The sequence below is a fragment of the Nannospalax galili genome, unplaced genomic scaffold (genome assembly GCF_000622305.1).
Source record: "Nannospalax galili isolate Female #2095 unplaced genomic scaffold, S.galili_v1.0 scaffold104, whole genome shotgun sequence".
In the NCBI taxonomy this organism is placed as follows: Eukaryota; Metazoa; Chordata; class Mammalia; order Rodentia; family Spalacidae; genus Nannospalax; species Nannospalax galili.
In genome coordinates, this window is record NW_008353596.1 from 4948243 (window position 1) to 4967424 (window position 19182).

General features: G+C 50.1%; 2 protein-coding genes across 12 annotated transcripts in view; one reads left to right on the top strand and one right to left on the bottom strand.

Annotated features, from left to right (window-relative positions):
- Positions 1-840: 840 nt before the first annotated feature.
- Tmem8a (transmembrane protein 8A) lies at positions 841-10693 on the bottom strand. Of its 9 annotated transcripts, none has more exons than XM_029554877.1 (13): positions 10384-10693; positions 7333-7393; positions 6933-7140; positions 6573-6700; positions 5383-5651; positions 4979-5289; positions 4485-4575; positions 4280-4403; positions 3905-4041; positions 2782-2960; positions 2561-2707; positions 1586-1702; positions 841-1280 (listed from the first exon to the last, which is right to left on the bottom strand). In XM_029554877.1, exons 1-13 carry the CDS (start codon positions 10475-10477, stop codon positions 984-986), a joined length of 2163 nt encoding a protein of 720 aa, XP_029410737.1. In that variant the 5' UTR covers positions 10478-10693; the 3' UTR covers positions 841-983. The 9 variants fall into 9 exon arrangements, with proteins under 9 accessions (XP_029410737.1, XP_029410736.1, XP_029410734.1 ...); XM_029554876.1 differs by having other exon boundaries at positions 10375-10690; XM_029554874.1 differs by having other exon boundaries at positions 2561-2686; positions 7219-7393; positions 10375-10690.
- Positions 10694-18783: 8090 nt separating this feature from the next.
- The window catches only part of Nme4 (NME/NM23 nucleoside diphosphate kinase 4), a 3915-nt gene continuing 3516 nt past the window's right edge, over positions 18784-19182 (top strand). The window contains exon 1 of one of the 3 annotated variants that reach the window (XM_008850816.3): positions 18784-18940. In XM_008850816.3, the coding sequence (XP_008849038.1) occupies positions 18850-18940 (91 nt within the window). In that variant the 5' untranslated portion in view covers positions 18784-18849. The remainder of the gene's footprint in view (positions 18941-19182) is intronic. The other 2 variants (XM_017802650.2, XM_029554887.1) reach the window with 2 other exon arrangements.

The following is a 19182-nucleotide window of genomic DNA, read 5'->3' on the forward strand; positions in this document are numbered from 1 at the left end:
ATATATATATGCCTTCAAATCTTAGAACATTTTACCCCCTAATAGTATATTTACATCTTTCCCCTTTCAGGGACTGGAGTGTGCTTTGGTGCCAAATAAAGGGCCTCATGTGGCTGAGGGAGGCCCCAGGAAACCCACAGCCTTTACAAAACTGGGAAAGAAGCCCCAGGGCCACAGGGTAGGGCAGCCTACCAAGGGCAACAAGCCTCACAGGGCAGGGCACTGCTGGACCAATCAGTTCAGGGCTCCCAGGAGGCACCAGAAAGGCTGGGTCAGAGTGCCAAAGCACATTCCACAAGCCTCAGTTAATCCAATAGGGGTCAGCCATCGTCTAGGCTCCTCAAATCAACGCAAAAGAATGCTCACCAGTCAAGGGCCTTTAGAGTGAGCAGTAGACATAAGTGAGGCAGTGTGTGCCTTCTGGGACCACACCTCACCTGTATGGCCATACCACAGGTGAGCAGTCTGCTGTCCTAGGCTCTTCCTAGACTCTGTGGCTCCAGCAGAAAATGAGGATAGGGGATCACACCCCAGGGTCTTATCACCTCTCTGGAGACCTTGGATTCTACTACAGCAACTACAAGGGCAGAGCACCCCCATGCCAAGGCAAGATGGCTTTCAGGGAAACATATTGTCAGGGATGGTGGCCTCTGTGATCTCAAGCTTCCTTGCCTTGAGGGTCTCACAGCTTTCAAAGGAATGAGGCAGTGGCGATCCTTTCTCTACATCTCCAGCTATAGCACAGTGCTCTGCCTACACATGGTACCTGTGGTCTTCAAGGAACACTGCAGAAGCAGCTGATGATGGCAGGTGACACTAGCAGCAGCCACAAGAGCTTCCTTTTGGGGAGGGAAGCCAAGGGTCTCAGGGCTATTTTATTCAGATGGAAACCAATCTGGTCAAGGTTGGGCAGGGCATCTCTTTTGTTTCTGACCTAGTTGAAGAGGTCATCAAAGTATTAGGTTGTCGATGAGCCAGCCATATCATGTCACTGTGTACAACTCATCCCGATCGTTCTTGCAGATCTGATAGTGACAGGAGAATTTCTGCAAGCAGGCCCAGGTTTCAGCCTGCTCCTCTCGTGGTGGCAGGAGGAAAGCTGCACTACCAGCCAGCAGGATGTGCCAGATGCTGTGAGTATAGTAATAGTTGTCACTGGTCATCATGGAAGTGTAGATGGCAATGCCCACCAAGGCCATGGAGATGCCAGGCAGGAGGTAGAAGACCCAGCGTTGCCACGAGGTAGGGTAGCACTGGTGCCGGTGAGCACAACGGTACACCTGGAACAGACAGCCACATGAGTATCAGTGCAGGCCAATTACAGCTACAATTCTCAGGGGCCCAGGGCCAGGAGTCACAAGGACCTATCTAGGTCTAGGCAGAACTGAATGTGGACTCATGACTGCTGGTCTTCGGGCCCAGTTCTCAGGCACACAGCCATATTGAGACTTTATGAATGCTGCTACTGGCTCTCAGCAGATGTGCGGTGTTTAGGACCTCCCAGCAGGACTGGGAACATGACCAGAATGAAAGACTCTCTTCTCCCAGTATCTAAGCAGGAGAACCTGTGAGCTCTGCTCCTTACCCACATGGAGACCATGATCACAAAGGCAAAGAGGCAGGGCCCCATCAAGTTCCAGATGCCCCTGCGGTCCAGCTGCAAGGACATGGCGATGACCAGTGTGCCCAGGACTAACAGGACCTGGGAAAGACACAGGAATAGCTTGTGGGGCCATGGGGGCCATGGGCTGGAATCACTTGTGATAGCATAAGACACAACAGGAACCAGTGGCAGGGCATGTTGGTCATCCACTATTGGTTTCCTTCTGTCTCTGGCACCTCTGCCTCCCCTTAGATCTACTGAAGACTGCCCTGTTTCTGCTCAACCAACTGGGAGAGAAATGCTCTTCCTCTAGCCCTTTTACTGTGTCCAAAGGTGACCATCAGGCCCTTTTGAGGACTATGAGGTAATACCCCTCCCTAATGGGCAACTTTGTATACACTCACATGCCCCTGCATATCAAGGCTTCCAGAGTCTCCCATCAGGGTGGCCTCAGATGCTCCCTGGGAGGGGATCCCATGTCCAAGTCTCCCTCAGCACATGTGCCCACAGCTTGCAAGTTCATGTCCCCAATATTCAGCCCACTGGACACTGACACTTCAGAATCTTCTTTCCCCCATTATGTGATTTAATCATGGGATTTCTAAGGGTGCCCCTGAGGAACAGCACCCAGCTGTTAGATAGAGGACACATTTGACAAGCCCCAGAAAGTTGTCTCCACTGGCCAGGTCCAGCTGCTACCTAAAGTCTCCAGAATATCCTAGGACAGGGAAAGGGAACCCAGAAGTAAGGCTACGGCTTTTCATGGAGGCCTGGCTCCTGTTTGGGATTAGGGGTTTGAGTCCTCTCTGATGGTCACACCTTTCCTTCACAGCTTCCTGTGCCTTCCTTTAAAGGTGGCTGGTTCTCATGTGAGACTTGACACCCAGGCCCCTTCTGTTCTTTCCCTCCTTGCTTCTTCACATGCTGCATACGAGTTTGGAATCAGAAGCCACTCACCTGTTTCAGGATTGTCTTCAGTCGAGCCATGCAGAGAATGGTCACCCAGGTGGATGCCCCAGAGCCCAGGAAGTCGCAGTACTGTAGTGTGTCATAGCTGAGGATGCACAACACCGCCTCCCCCGGCTGGTCACAGGCATGGTAGAACTGTGAAGTTGGGCAGTGAGCAGCACCCCAGACCTCCCTACCTGAACCTCCCCAAAGGAGTGGGCTAAGCCTACCGTGGAGAAGAACATGGTGTAAAAGTAGACGGAGGCCTCAACCAGGAAGGAACGGTGTACAGACACAGCAATGGGAGCCAGGAACATGAGGTTGCTGAGTGTGAGCAGAAGTGCAGCTGCTCTCTGTTGGGCCACAGTCTGGGCTGTGCTGTTGTCTGTGCAGCTCCATCCACGCCAACCTAGGGGCCATACAATATCCAGATGTATGCTGAGGGGAGTCAGGTGGCAGAACAGGGAAGACTTCCGGACTTCATGATCATTTCCTCACCCAGAAACAGGCTGGATAAACAGGCCTAGTTGTGGAACCCACAGGTGTGAACTGCTGTCAGGGACAGGTGTGATGAGCGTAGACAGGTGCAGACAGACAAAATATCCATAGACAGGTATGGGCAGGCATGGGCAAGGGGGACAGCTGTAGGCAGGTGGGAACAAGTGTGGCAGGTGTGTGTACATGTGGGCAAGTATGGGCAAGCATGTGCAGGTACAAGCAGGTATGGGCAGGTGAAGATAGGTGAGGACAAGTGTGGTAGGTGCAGGCAGGCATGGGCAGTGGGAAACAGGTATGGACAGGTATGTGTAGATATGGGCAGGTATGGGCAGGGTATGGGCAGGTATGGGCAGGGGTGCACCCCTGTGGACAGGTGGGGACAAGTGTGGCAGGTATGGGCAGGCATGAAAAGACAGGTGTGAATAGGTGTATGTGGGTAGTAGCAGGTGTAGACAGGAATAGGCAGGTAGGGATAGATAGGTATGGACAGCTGTGGGACAAGAGGAGACAAGTGTGGTATCAGCTGATAGGAAAAAGTGTGAACAGGTAGAAAGTACCATGAATAGGTGTGGGCAGGTATGTAGGCACAAACAGGTGTGGGTAGGTAGACACAGGTATAGGGCAGTTGGAAATAAGTATGGACATATGTGGACAAGGGAAACAGTATAGGCAAGTATGTAGGCATGGACAGGTATAGGCTGTCAAGGGAACACAGGAGGCAGCAAGGCCAAGGTCAGGAGGCCCTCTCCTGCAAATACTTCAGTGTCTATGTGCCTAGTTGAAGGTATCATGGGTAACATGAAAGGAAGATGAAGGAACTTTTGTCCCTGCTTTGCTCTGTAGGGGCAGTCTCACCTGCTTTACAGCTACAGCCTGCATACAGGTAACCATATCTGCGGAGAAGGAGGCACTGGCCATAGGGTCCACAGTCATTCCAACAGGGTATAAGATACAAGGTGGTCTCCACATGAGCCACAGCTGGCTCACAGTCCCTGTAAGGAAAGGGTCATGAGATGACTGGCTGTAGTTCTCTTCTGGTCACTTCACCACCAGGTTTCCCAAGCCCAGAGCTGAGCCCCCACAGGTTCCAACAGTGGAGATATCCCCACCCTCTTCTATAGCTGCTGTAGGATGGGAGCAGGTAGAGGAGAATCCTTCCTAATACTGGAAGGCCCCCACCCTTCACTGCTACCAGCCCATGTCATGTTGCTCAGGCCCAGATTCACGTACTCAGAACTCTCCGGGCACACAAGCTGCAAGGAGAGGTACCAGTTGTCTGTCTCCGGGTAGGGAATGATGAGGTTGGCTGTGTAAGATGAGGCACTCAGAAACATGGGATAGCCCTGGAAGAAGGCTGCATGGGGTAGGAGGGCCTGTCAGAGGTGGCTAGAGGGGCCAGTCAATCTCTCAACCAAAAACTGCCTGCCCAGCATACCTGTGGTGCAGTTCAGTGAAGTGTTGAAGCTGAGGAAAGGTGAGGCAGCATTAATACAGGCTGCTACCAAGATGCCATTTGTGATCTCTGTCTAGAAAGGGAAACAGTACAGATCAGTCACTGCCATCCCCTAAAGAGTCACCTAAAGAGACAGCTCAGCTGCTCATCTTGCATTTTAGCTCAGTCATGCTGCATACTTTTTCTCTGAGGCTCCTGCTAGCCCAGAGTTCATTCTGGTCCTTTCTCCAGCTGTCTCTGGTTCTAATTATTCTCCTGCCTATTTGTATAGCTATGGTAACTCTGACAAGCACAGGGTTGCCCCAGGGGAGGTCCTCTATACTCAGATGGACCTCTTCTGGCCCATGCCTGCTGGTATCACTCTAAGGACTGAAAGGCCACCCCAAGCTGGTCTCCATGCTGAAGTTATCCTGTGCCCTGAGCTAAGCCAGACCACAGACCACTGTAGAGAGGTTCAGTGGGCTGCCAGGTGGTACCTGGTTGGCCCTCAGTGTGATAGTGAGGGAGCCCCCGCTGTCCATGCCTGTGTCAAGGCGGAGCTGCATTATAGAAGGCATGCCTGAATTCACCAGCACGAATACCCCGTTCATGGGCTGGAAGCGTACAGACACCACATCCAGGTCCTCCCTCCTGACTGGATAGTTCAGGAGACAGAAGGGGCCACCGCCTACCCTGCCCAGGTCCAAGTGGGCAAGGTCTTGGGATGGCTGACCCGCAGAGGTGTCACTGCTCTGGTTTAGGCTGTTTTGCAAAAAGTGATGGAAGGTCACACTCCATGGCCTACATGCTGTCAAGAGGAAAAGGAGCTCAGCCAGAGGAAAACCAGGACTTCTGGGGTCGGGGGCAGAACCAGTCAACCCCTCCCTCCAATGCAGCGCACCTGTGAGGGCAACTTCAGCAGTGAAGACCACTGACACATGGGATCCTGCCAGGCTCTCAGCTGTCACTTGCAGCCACTGGCCCCAGGGTGGTAAGGAAAGCAGTAGGTGGCAGTACGGAGTAAGGCTGGTGCAAGTCAACACCTTTTGGAAGTTTCTGGGCAGGGTGGTTGCACCCACCGTGAGACGCACAGGGCAGCCAAGGATCAATCTGGACACACAGCCCTGTAGCTCCAGTCGAAGTTCTTGGGTGTACTCAGGGACAAAGATCCTGTGGCAAAGTGGGGACACAGACTCACTAGCTCAGACTCTGTATTTGCTTCCTCTGATCTGCTTAGGCAAGACATCTGGCTTTTTTTTTTTTGTCTTTTTGAAGCAGGGTCTCCCTGTAGCCCCAGCTGTCCTGGAACTCACTATGTAGACCAGGCTGGCCTTGATACATATATTTTATATTTTGGGGGGGCTCTTTTTGAGACAGCGTCTCCCTGTAGCCCCAGCAGTCCTAGAACTCGCTATGTATACGAGGCTGGCCTTGAACTCACAGAGACCCCCCTGCCTCTGCCTCCCAAGTGCTGGGACTACAGGCATGCACCACCACGCCTGGCGTGGCTTTTTTTTTTTTTAAGTTTATTATTTTTATTTTATGTGTGAGTGTATGGCCTGCATGTATGTAAGAGCACCTGTGTCATGCAATGCCTGAAGAGGACAGAAGAGGGCACAGGATTCCCTGGAATTGGAGTTACAATTGTTAGCCATCACGTGGGTGCTGGGAATAGAACCTGGATCTTTGGCAAGAGAAGCCAGTGCTCTTAACTGCTGAGCCAACTCTCTAGCCCCACATATCTTTTTTATTATTATTTTATGTGTATGAGTGTAATGCCTGCATGTAGGTAGATGCACCCTTGTTGTAGAATGCCTGCAGAAATCAGAAGAGGGTGTCAGATCCCCTGGAACTGGAGTTACAGATGGTTGTTAGCTGCCATGTGGGTGCTGGAATTTGAATCCTGGTCCTCTGCAAGAGTAGCCAGTTCTCTTAACTGCTAAGTCATCTCTCCAGCCCCGCATCTGGTTTTTCTTCCCAACAGATCTCTATGATACTACCTTTCTTACCTTCAAGGTGGAGCACCACCCACTTTAAACCCAAAGGCTGGGGCTACGGGACAAACTCAGCCTCCCCCAGACCCTTACTAACTTGAGGTAGCTGGAGTTGGAGAGCAGGGTCTGTGGAAGAGGAACATCAGGCTCCAGGATGGAAGCCTCAACCACCCGCATGGCCAGCATTTCAGGCTGGAAGATGTAAGCACAGGTGGGAACAAAGCCCTGTGCAAGAACAAGGCAGGGGGCATAGGCGTCAGAGAACGTAGAATGCAGGCCAAGGGGAATGGGGAGGGTGGTGAGACAGAAGTGGATCCAGAAAGGGGACTTGGGGGAGGGTGGATCCAGAGTGGAGGGGCTGAGTATAGAGTTAGGTCTGCCCCAAAGGGGGATATGAGGTTGGCCATCCATGCATCAAGGGGTTCTACCTCCACCCCAGGGAAGTGAGCCCTCTCACCTTTACCTCAATCTTCTGGGATGAGGGAGGCAGGTGGGCAACCACAAACCAGTCCCCAGGGGCTGGGTGAGAAACATTGACAGAGGTATTGCTCAGCAGCATGGTACTCAGCAGTGCCTTGATGTGGAAGGAGGCCTGCCCCAAGGTGTTGTCAGGGAAGCTGGTCCCCAGTGGGTTGATGACAGGAGGGGCACCATAGCGGAAATGCCTGGAAGAGAGTAGGCCACGGGTCAGACACAGGGCCTCAGCGGGAGTGAATGCTAATGACAGAACACTGAGCACCTACACGGTGATTTCTACATCAGTGCACGAGGAGCCACTCTGGGACACATGCAGCAGCCAGTGAAGCAGCACAGTATCTGGGGGTACTCGAAAGTGGAAGAGTCGAGTGCTGCCATACCAGCTGTAGAAGGACAGCTTCTGCGGGGCCTGTGAAAAGTGCTCCGATACCAGCCCAGCCTCTGTAGAGAGAAGGCAACAGTCAGCTGGGGGGGGCAGGGGTGCTTCCTTGGGGGTGCTGATAGGAAGAAATGAGTCCATAGAAGAGGGAAATGATTTGGATATCAAGTCCCGGAGCCACTCTAGAGTTTCTGTCATGCAGACTTTGGCCTTGGCCAAATGCTTCTGGCACCTGGAGGTTGCTTGTGGTGATCAGAAGTTTTCTCTCAGAACATGTAGTCTTTTGTCTGCTTCCCCCTCCCCAGATGGCCACTGCCTACTCACCAGGGACCTTGCCTTCTCACACTGCAGTAGCTTCCAAACAATGAGAGTGGTAGGTACGTAGCTTGCAACCCTCAGAAGGACCCGCCTAGGGCCAAGCAGCCCTACTTCTGCATATTGGTCAGTCAGTTCTGCCCCTGCACTGCAACCTGGTATATCCAGACCAAGAGATGGTGACTGAAAGACACCAGAAGGTGGTCAAGGAAGGCGTTCTCACCCCTGCTGATGTCTGCCCTGGTCACTGGATCAGAGAAAGGGCTCCTCTTAACTCACCTCCTCTGAACCTCCCAGAACCATGTGGGCAGCACTGCTGAACAGGTAGGGAGGCTCAGGTACTGAAGCTGGCTGTCTCTCTACCCTGTGATGACTCAAAACATAGCCAGATTCCTTCCCCAGAAAGAACCACTGGTTAAGGGGACTCCAATCCAGAAGCCTGGCCATCCATAAGGACCAAGGGACAGCTGGACACTGATCCAAATGGGTGAGGCCTCTAACTGCCCTTAGGGAAAACACCCATGCATGGCAGTACAGGGACAAAGCAGAGGACCAGGCAAGGGCACCATGTGACTTCATGCCATGCAGCAGCTTACCAACTTGTGCCTAGTGCTGCCTAGCACCTGTGCTAGCTCAGGCCTTTTGCCCTGTATGACCTTGTATGTCCCTTCCCTCTCTAGATTCCTGCCTCCCCATGGGTAGGCCTAGGTGAACTGCTTGTCTCTTTGAAGTTAATGAGTGATAAAGTGCTTTAAGAAAAACACAGTAGTATTTGGCATCTTTCTCTAAGTTGAGTGCTCCCCACTCAGGAAGCTTCCCTTTGCCTCACTGGGAAAGGGGCACCTGGTTCTCCCAGGAGAGGGAAAGGGAGTCAGGTGAGCAGCTGGCTCTCTTGTTAGCCTTCTGACTCCTCCCAACAGAAGAACCTGGAGAGACCATAGCAGCCTGAGGGGGTAGGACTGGGAAGCTGCAAAGGCACACCAGGCATGGGGGCAGGGTCAAGTGAGGCTCCACCATGATGAATTCCAAGCTCTCTGGTGTCTGCTGGCCACCAGGGTTCCACTTACCAGGCTGAGGCCTGAATGCCAGGAGCTGCTACAGGTCCTCAGGCAGTGACAGAATAATGGGGAAGAAAAATGTGTAGGGCAGAAAAATTGCTCTGGAAGTTGAAGTAGGGCAGACTTCCCACCCCTAGGACTGCGGGTCCTTGGGAAAACAGACAGGCAGATACCTAGCCTCTGAAGGGACCAGATGGGAGAAGTCACCCTACAGTGTACACCAACCAACCTTGACCTGATAGGAGGAAAGCCCTTGGGCCCCAGAAAGCTTTTGTGAGAACATTTGAAACACAGCTGGTAGCTGTGATGTTTCATTAGATACACAGATAAGAGACCTGCTCAAGGTTGCCCTAAGACTTGGTACCAAATTCTGAGGTCTAAATAGCCCCTCTAAGGCTTCCTTGGTTGAGATGCCTACTTATCTTGGTGAACATACAGTTGGTAAATGTACAGGACCAAGACCCTTAACATGATGGGGTGAGCCCCAAGAGACATTAGGAAAGAGTGAGGAGGGCCAGTGTGCAAATCCCTGCCTGCCCAGGACACTTCCCCCATAGGTATAAAGTTAGGTGGGGATTGAGAAAATAAAGTCCCTGAACTTTTCCTAGAAACCTGAGTGAGGGCACCCTGCCCCATACCTTCCAAACCAGGGAAGATGCCAGATACCCACTAGACCCCAGCAGCCAAGGCCACAGAGCCACCTGGCCCCTCAACTCCCCAGTGACCCTCATCTAGGTTTGATTCCAGAGAGGAAGAAAATAGGGTGTGGCATGGAGCAATTTATCAGAAGCTCCTTAGGGAACACCGCCTTTCATTTCAAGCTGTGCCAAGCCCAGAAACCAGAGCTTGGAGGAGCAATATTTCAGAGAAAGGGGGAGGGCTAGGAATGAGAAGTAGATACTCACTCCAGTAGCCTAAGAGACATTAATTGCCCCCAGGGAGTTCCAGGCTACCTCTTCATTCCCAGATGTCCACAGCATCACTGTTTACACCTGTTCTGCCTCAAGCCGAACTCAAAGGAGCACAAGTCTAGCCATCTCCTCCAACCCCCCCACCCCACCCTCCGCGGAGCAGAAATATGAAAAGCAAGGAAAGTTCTGCTACAAGGAAGTAACCTTTTGTTACTTCTATTGTCAGCCAGCTTCAGGGCCAGCTGGGAGTACAGTCTCTGAGAAGCAAGGCAAGCAATTAAGAGTGGGATAGGAACATGACCATTCCTGAGGTTGGAATAGGAACATGATGATGCTGGCAGGGTCTGGACAACTTTCTCCTAGTTCTGCTATTCTACAAGACCAGATGGAGGCCCTTGAGCCCCCACTCACTAGCCTGCCATTCTTCTCATATGGCTCCCTCCACCTCCCATTTCTGACGTCTCAGTCGGTCCCCAAAGCACAGGGAAGGAGGGCCAGGAGAGTACGCTCCAAGTTAGCGAACCCGGCAGGCCCCCAGAAGCAGCAGTAACGGTGTATGTTGGGAGGGGGGTTTTTTCCCCGACGTCCCGCAGAGGGCGCAACCCAGGGTGAGGCCCTCTCCAATGCCGCACCAGGTGAGCGCACAGGTGCCCCCTGGTGAATCACAATCTCCCCGGTCCCCTCCCCCGCCCCCCCGCCCTGCGCCCTCGGCCCCCGGCTCGCGCAGCTCCTAGGCGCTGTAGGCCCGCGCGGGCTCACCGCTCTTACTGCTGGCTCTGGCTGCGGCAGGCCGAGGTCGAGCGAGGAGCATCACCAGCATCAGCAGCGGCCCGGCCGCCGCCCGGGTCCCAGCCCGGCCCATGGCTCCGCGCTCGACCCGCGCTACCCCGACCGCGTTCCGTGCCGCTTGCCCCCGCCGCCTGTGCGGCCGTCGCCGCTGCCTCTGCCCGGGGCTCCCATGGCTCGGCCAGACTTGCTGCCAGCGCCCGGGGCACTTCCGCCTCCGAGGCCCCGCCCCACGGGGAGCCAGTCTATCTCCCTGGTCTGGGCGGAGGAGCGGTGTGCGTCACCCGGGCCAGAGGGGAGACTTGGAGCCAGTGCTCAGGGGGTCTGGAGGGGACAGGGATTCGCGGCCCGCTACGTAGCCTAGAGCAGGCGGCACAGGCTGGAAAGTCACGTGGAACGCATAGGGATACAAGGGACTGAGGGTCACGAGGGAAGGACGGGACTGAGTGGGTGAGTGGGGTGCCAAACAAAGGTCGTGCAGCGCATGGGTGAGATGCGGAGCAGAGGGATTATGCAGGACCCAAGAGGGGATGTGAAGCAAAGGGGTCACAAGTGCGGGGCAGAGGGGTTTCACACTAGACACACGAGATGGGAGGCAACGAGATCATGCGGGACACGGGTGGATGAAGGGTAGGAGAGGATGCGCGGGACTCAAGAGATACCGGACAGGGGTCACGAGGGAGGCATGGGGAGGGGGACGCGTGGGTGGGGGGAGTCCCGGAAAGAACCTTGGGACGCATAGGACAAGGACAGAGGTGTCAGGCAGAAGGCATGTGGACTTGCAGAAAAGTTACATAGGACTCATGGGGAACAAGATGCGTAAGAGTCAATGCTGGACACATAGGTGACAGGACAGAGAGGCCACGCAAAATGGAGGGCCACCGTGGGTAGGCACGAACTGGAACCTAGTATGTCCGAGCCAGTGTACTAGTACAGTGCCCAGGAATTCTTTCTGGAGTCCAGCAACTACGGGAACCTGAGCTAGAATTAGGATCGAACGGATGTTTGCTGGTCTTGCCTTGAAGATCAGAATCCCAAGCTATCTGCGGTATGGCTCCTTATACCATAACCACATATTGCTGCAAGGGTATAAAAGACATTGTCATGGAAAGAGGAAGGTGCTCTTTGCACATATGGAAATTGAGTAACTGAGGTTCACATTAGTGGGGGATTAACCCTTCAGGGAACCGGAAGGGATCGATGATAAATACGTAAAAGATATGGATGCAAAAGGAAAACAGCCCTCTAAAAGAATTTGAGAGAGTGGAGCAGTGATGGCACACACCATTAATCCCAAGGCTTGGGAGGCGGAAGCAGATGGATCTCATTGGCCAGCCTGTTCTACATGGTGAGTTCCAGGCCAGCTGAGGCTACAGGGAGACGCTGTCTCAAAAAGAAAAGAATAAAATAAAATAAAATAATAAAACTGGGGCTAGAGAGATGGCTCAGGGATTAAGAGCAGTGGCTACTCTTGCAGAGGACCTGGGTTCAATTCCCAGCACTCACGTTTGTATCTTCTGACCTCCGGCATTGCATGACACGTGTGCACTTACATATATGCAAGCAATACACTCAAACACGAAATAAAAATAATAAGTTTATGGAAACTATCATGGAGAAGGCTGATCTGAGGCTATAGGGGCAAGAAACAAGTAAAACAGAAAGTAAAGTAAAAATACATAGTCTAGGTAGGGAGTTTCTTGTCACAAAGGGCAGTATTGGATTTTTTTTTTTTTCCCAGTGACCTGGAACTTGTTATGTAGACCAAGCTACCCTTGAACGCACAGAGATCCACTCTGCCCGGCATCAAATGGCAGTCTGATAACAGTAAATAAAGCCAAGTGTGGTGACTTTCTCCCTTAATCCCAGCACTGGCAAGGCTGAGGTAAAAGGATTGCTATTTACTTGAGGTCATCCTCAAGATACAAATAGTGAAGAGCTCGGTCCTTACAAATGAGTATTACCAACCTTATCATAGAAAATGTTAAAGGTCAAGTTGCTACTGGAGTCCTAAGAAGTAATGCAAGTGACAGGAACGAGACAGCCTCCCAGGTTAGAGAAGCGAAAAAGAGTAGTGAGGGAGGTTGTTTTTTATTCTTTTTTTTTTCTTCTTCTTCTTCTTTTTCGGTCTTTTGAAGACAGGGTCTCCCTGTAGCCCCAGCTGGCCTGGAACTCGCTATGTAGACTAGGCTGGCCTTAAACTCACAGAGATCCATCCACCTGCCTCTGCCTCCCCAGTGCTGGGATTAAAGGCATGCGCCACCAAGCCCAGCTCTACGCTTTGGTTTTTTTAATCTTTTGCTAAACCAAAGATGAAAAAGCTTGATCATTCAGGGGAGACAGGGCCCACTGACACTGGAGATTAAGAATGCTACTAGGGGGGCTGGAGAGATGACTCAGCGGTTAAAAGCAATGCTTGCTCTTGCAGAAGACCCAGGTTTGATTCCCAGCACCCGCATGGCCACTAACAACCATCTGTAACTACAGTTTCAGGGGACCTGACGCCCTCTTCTGACCTCTGTGAGCATTGCACTACACGGGTGCACTCACATACAGGCAGGCAATACATGCATACATATAAAATAAAAATAATACATTAAAAAAAAATGCCACTAGGAATCCTCTGGGATCTCCAAAAATAACCAGAACCTATAGCCTGACTTGATAATTCCTCCTGTTTGCCCACCCCTGACTTGATAATTCCTCCTGTTTGCCCACCCCTGTGTTCATCAGAGTGTGCAACTGCATGTGCCCACTGTAAATCAGGTAGATGCTCCCAGATTAGTCACTAGGGGGATGAGCATAGAATCATGAAGTAGTCACACTAAATGCAGCTGTGGTGTACTGTGTATACAGGAGAAATAGAAGTGTGTGCTGATTGGGAATGGCTTGCCATATCAAGCAGCTTTAGCTTAGAAGAATAGGCAGAACACTGTGGAAAGCTACTGTTTTTGCAGAAAAGGAAAAAGAATTGTATGTCTGGGCTGTAGAGATAGCGCAGCAGTTAGCATTTGCTGTTCTTCCAGACAACCGGAGTTCAGTTCCCAGCATCCATATCTAGTGACTCATAACTGCCTGTAACTCTGACTCCAAGAAAACTGATGCCCTCATCTGGCTTCCTCCAGTGCACACGAGCACACAAACACAAATATGCACATAGATAAAAATGAAAAATCTTGGGGGCTGGAGAGATGGCTCAGCGTTTAAGAATACTAGTTGTTCTCGCAGAAGACCTGGGTTCAAATCCCAGCACCCACATAGCAGCTAACAACTGTCCGTAAGTCCTGTCCCAGGGGATCCAACAGCCTCTTCTGTCCTCCGCCATGACACGGGTGCACTTATCTACATTCAGGCAATACATGCACACACCTAAAATTTAAAAAAAAAAATTTTAAGTTAAAAAAAATGAAAAATGTTTCAAAAATGTTTTCATGTCTGTGAATCAAAGATATGGAATATCAGTGGAATGACTTGGCATCTGACATTACTGGACCTTGGGGGAGGGGAAACAGGTGGTTTGGGATAGAAGATTGCACCATACCTGTCTGTCTGTGCCTTTTGAATGTTTTGGGTTCTTTTTTTTTTTTTTTTTTTTTTTTTTTTTTTTTTAAAAAAAAAAAAAAAAAAAAAAAAAAAAGAGGACGATAAATCTTTCACTGTGATATATCAAAATAACCTGCCTCTGCCTTCTGAGCACTGGGATTAAAGGCGTGCCCCACCATACCAGGTCTGAAGGTTTTATTAGTATGGGGGAAGGGAGAGCTGAGCCTACTAGCATCAGCCAATGAATGACAGAAGGGCAGGTGGAGGGTGTTGGCCTAGGAGGAAGGAAGCACTAGCCAAAGGAGATCCTTTGTTGCCCTGGAATCTAGGCTGTGCTCTCCTTGCCCCAGCTGCAGGGGGTTCCCTGGCAGCTCTCAGTTTAAAGGGACAGAGATCAGATTTGAGACTTGCTGAGCTGTGTTTTCAGTATAGTACACTGCTCTTCAGGCACTGAAATGACCCGTCTCAAAAACACAAATAAATAAATCAGAGAAGTTTTAATCAGAACAGATGAAGGGGTTCAGTGACCCCAGGTTCATCTTCGGGGTATTAATATGAGCTTTAGGAATAAACAGAGGATGAATTGAAACTGGGGACAAAGGGTACTTAAAAGATGTCTCAGCTGTTAAGAGCACTGGCTGCTTTTACAGAGGACCCAGGATGGATTCCCAACACCCACATGGTAGCTAACAACCATCCATAACTCCAGTTCCAGGGGATTTGATGCCCTTTTCTGACCTCCAAGGGCACTTCAGAACACAGGTGCACTTACATACATGCAGGCAATATACTCATATACATCAAAAAAAGTAATAAATACACTTTTTTAAATTTTTTTATTTTATTTTTGGTCTTTTTGCAACAGGGCCTCCCTGTAGCCCAAGCTACTGTCTGAAACTCCGGTCCCAGGGGATCCAACAGCCTGTTCTGACCTCCGAGGGTACTGCACGACACAGGTGCACTTACCTACATGTAGGCAATACATGCATACATATAAAATAGCTGGGCACACGCCTTTAATCTCAGCGCTTGGGAGGCAGAGGCAGGCGGATCTCTGTGAGTTCAAGGCCAGCCTGGTCTACATAGTGAGTTCTAGGACAGCTGAGGCTACAGGGAGACCCTGTCTCAAAAACACCAACAAATAAAATAAAATAAATAAAAACTGGGGACAAAGCTGGGCATGGTGGTGCATGGGACCCTGTCTCAAAAAGACAAAAAAAAAAAAAAAAAAAAACTGGGCACAAGAAGTATGCATAACAAAGTGATGCTAGTCAAGGTATAGGCCCATCATTATGTCAACTCTAGTCCTGCAATGCAATACCTTCTGTTAAAGAAGTTGTTAATTGCCCGGCATGGTAGCTAGCACCTTTAATCCCAGCCCTCTGGAGGCAGAGGCAGGTAGATCTCCGTGAGATTGAGGTTACCCTGGTTCACATTATGACTTCCAGGTGGGCTGTGACTAGAGAGACCCTGTTAAAAAAAAAAAAAAAAAAAAAAAAAAAAAAAAAAAAAAAAAAAAAAAAAAAAAAAAAAAAAAAAAAAAAGAAGAAGAAGAAGAAGAAGAAGAAGAAGAAGAAGAAGAAGAAGAAAGAAGTTGTTAATCAGGGCTAGGGAGATGACTGAGTGGTTGAAAGGGCAGGACATACTGCTCTTGCAGAGAATCTGAGTTTGGTTCCCAGCACCCATGTCAGGTGGTTCACAAGTGTAAAAAACATTAAATATTAGTCTTTTCTTTCAAACCCTGGAAAACATTTGGTCATGACCAGTTAAAAGTGTTTGCTGCTTTTCCAGAGGACTGGAGTTCAGTTCTCAGCATCTACATCTGGTGGCTCATAACTGCCTGTAATTATGGCTCCAAGAGATCTAATACCCTCATTTGGCCTCCTCCAGTGCACACAAGCAAACAAACACAAAGGTGCATATAAATAAAACTGAAAAATCTTTCATTACAGGGTATGAATATTGTGGAGGTAGAAAGCTTTTGCAATGTGATGGTAATTAAGAACTTTGTAACAGGAAAACTCTTAAGAGACAGGTATGGGGGAGGTGAGCAGGAGTCTCCTATCCTGCCCTCTGTGGTTGCCCAGGATGGAAGTCTTTGATTTCCAGTGTTTTCGTATTCCTGTAGCCTTTGTGGCCATGTGTTACCTTGCTTAATTATCACATGCACCTTTTACTTAATTGTCACCTATGTGCTGTTTTGCCTTTTGTTTGCATTTCCCCACACATGAGTATAAAAGTCCCCCCAAAACATGAACACAAGGTCTGACTCCTTTATTCGTGGTGTCAGGCCTGCTGGCATCAAATTAAACTTTGTCTCCTCACCTGACTTCGGCTGTTGGTCTCTGATTTTTCCATAACATGAAGACCAGAGAAGGGCAGGTGAAGGGTATTGGCCAAGGAAGAAGAAAGCACTAGCCAAAGGAGATCCTTTATTGACCTGGAATCTGGGCTGAGCCATCCCTGCCCCATCTATCCTGTTAGACTTTTGTTTATGAAAAGGCCCCAATTCATTCTACCAGAACCTGATGGCCTGGGGCGTAGGGGCCCTCCCCCACTCCCTCTTTGAGCAGCCCTCTTCTATCTTTTCTTAAACTAGTCAACTGGAAAAGACTGTGAAGTCAGACTCCAGCCAATGGAGAAAAGAAGCATACTCTTGCATTAGGGATAAAAACCTATCAAACTTCCAGTTGGGTGCATTTGCTAGATGTGAATGACCATACAGAACACCCTTTTGCAAAAGTAAAAGCTGCCTTGCCAAGTTACTTTCCCTTTGCCCTGGTGTTCTTTGTGCTGGTCCTTGTGTTTTTTGATGGGTTCTTGGACCTCAGATTTTATTTCTAACAACAATTACTTGTAACTCTAGTTCCGGGGGATCTGATGCCCTATTCTGCCCTCTGCTGGCACCTGTACTCACACCTATATGCCCACACAGACACACACATACACATAATTAAAAATTAAAAGAAAAAAATATTTTTTTGGTCTTTTTGAAACAGGGTCTCTCTGTAGCCCCAGCTGTCCTGGAATTCACTATGTAGAACAGGCTGGCCTTGAACTCACAGATATCTGCCTCCTCCTGAGTGCTGGGATCAAAGGCCTGTGCTACCAAGCCTGGCTTAATAAATCTTTTTTTTTTCAAGTTATTAATCACGGTCTCATCTGTTAATCAGTATCTTCACTTAAGAAAAACTGATCTGGGGCTGGAGAGATGGCTCAGTGGTTAAGAACACTGAATGTTCTTGCAGAAGACTCAGGTTCAGATCCGGCACCCACATGGCAGCTAACAACGGTCCTTAACTCCAGTCCTAGAGGATCCAATGCTCTCTTCTGACCTCCGTGGGCATTGCATGGCACGGATTCACTTCCATACATGCATACACATAAAATAATAAATAAAATATTTTAAAAAAACAGCCAGGCGAGGTGGCGCATGCCTTTAACCCAGCACTTGGGAGGCAGAAGCAGGCAGATCTTTGTGAATTCGAGGCCAGCCTAGTCTACATAGTGAGTTCCAGGTCAGTTGGGGCTACAAAGAGACCCTGTCTCAAAAAGACAAAAAAAAAAAAGAAAAAGAAAAAGAGAAAGAAAAGAAAAACTGGTCTGGGGGCTGGAGCAATGGCTCAGCAGTTAAGAGCACTGAGTGCTCTTGCAGAGGACTCAGGTTTGATTCCCAGCACCCACATGGAGGCTATGAACTGTCCTTAACTCCAGTTCCAGAGGAATCAGAAGACTCGGGTTCAGATCCAGCACCCACATGGCAGCTAACAACTGTCCTTAACTCCAGTTCTAGGGGATCCGACGCCCTCTTCTGACCTGCGCGGGCATTGCACAGCATGGGTGCACTTCCATACATGCATACCAGGGCATTGCACAACATGGGTGCACTCACATACATGCAGGCAGTACACTCATACAATATAAAATAAAAATAGCAATAGAAAATAAACAGGAGGATCTCTGTGAGTTCAAGGCCAGCCTGGTCTACATAGTGAGTAAGCTATCTCTCCAACCCCAAATAAATAAATAAATAAATAAATAAATAAATATATATATATATATATGTATATATGTATATTTAGCAACTTTGTGTGGTACAAAGTATAATCTATACTGGATTAATGATTACATTTTTCTCTCTTTTTGTTCTGCATTATGGGGCATTGTGCCGAGGTTTCACTGAGCTGCACCCCTAGTCTTGTTCTCCTGATTTTGTTTTCTTATTTGAGATAGGGTCTTCCTGTAGCCCCAGTTGGCCTAGAACTCACTATGTAGACCAGGTTGGCCTCAATCTCACAGAGATCTGCCTGCCTCTGTCTCCCTCACTGGAACTAAGGGCATGTGCCACACGCCCAGCTTATTTTTTCCAGATTTTAAAAATATTTTATTGCGAGGCATGGTGGCGCACGCCTTTAATCCCAGCACTCAGGAGGCAGAGGCAAGCGGATCTCTGTGAGTTCGAGGCCAGCCTGGTCTCCATAGTGAACCAGGACAGCTGGGGCTATAGGGAGACTCTGTCTCAAAAAAAAGATCCCCCCCCAAATTTATTATTATTATTTTATGATGAGTGTATTGCCTGTATGTATATAAGTGCACCCGTAACGCGCGCCCGTGGAGGTCAGAAGAGGGCGTTGGATTTCCCGGAACTGGAGTTACAGACGATTGTTAGCCTCCATATGGGTGCTGGGAATCGAACCCGGGTCTTCTGCGAGCGCAGTAAGTTCTCTTAATCACTGAGCCATCCAGTCTCATATTCTCCTGATTTTATCCGAGGTTTCAAGTCAGCCTTTATTTCCTGTGCCTTTGCAGCGAGCCAGCTTTGGCCAGCAAGGGGCGGGGCGGGCTGAAGCAGGCACCGCCCTCGGCCCCCAGCTCGCTGTTCACCAGGCCCCGCCAGCTTGCGCCATGGGCTACCTCTTGGGGTGCACAGCTATGCGAGCATTGCTGTGCCGGCCAGGCATCCCAGGCCTGCGCCTGCTGGTGCGCCCCAGTTCCGGTGAGTAGGGCGCCAGTGGGTAGAGGGTGGTTACGCGGCCTTTGTTTGCGCACGAGCGGCAGCAGAATCGGATGGGTGCATCGGACCAGGAAGGTTCGAATTTGGCCTTGAAGACCATGCGGGCGCATCTCCCAAGCTTTCTAGATCTTGGGAAACCAGGGCTTCAGAGTAGGGGAACGTCAGAGTTAAGGCGGGGAGACTAGCTGATCTGTGGCTCCTAACCGGGGGGGGGGGGGGGGGGG

Excerpts from the sequence above, each read along its gene's own strand:
- Tmem8a (XM_029554871.1), bottom strand. The coding sequence starts at position 10,477 with ATGGGCCGGGCTGGGACCCGGGCGGCGGCCGGGCCGCTGCTGATGCTG. Across the intron at positions 5,290-5,382 it reads TGCTGAAGTTGCCCTCACAG|CATGTAGGCCATGGAGTGTG; the intron begins GTGCGCTGCATT and ends TCCTCTTGACAG. Across the intron at positions 2,961-3,904 it reads AGGCTGTAGCTGTAAAGCAG|GTTGGCGTGGATGGAGCTGC; the intron begins GTGAGACTGCCC and ends TATGGCCCCTAG.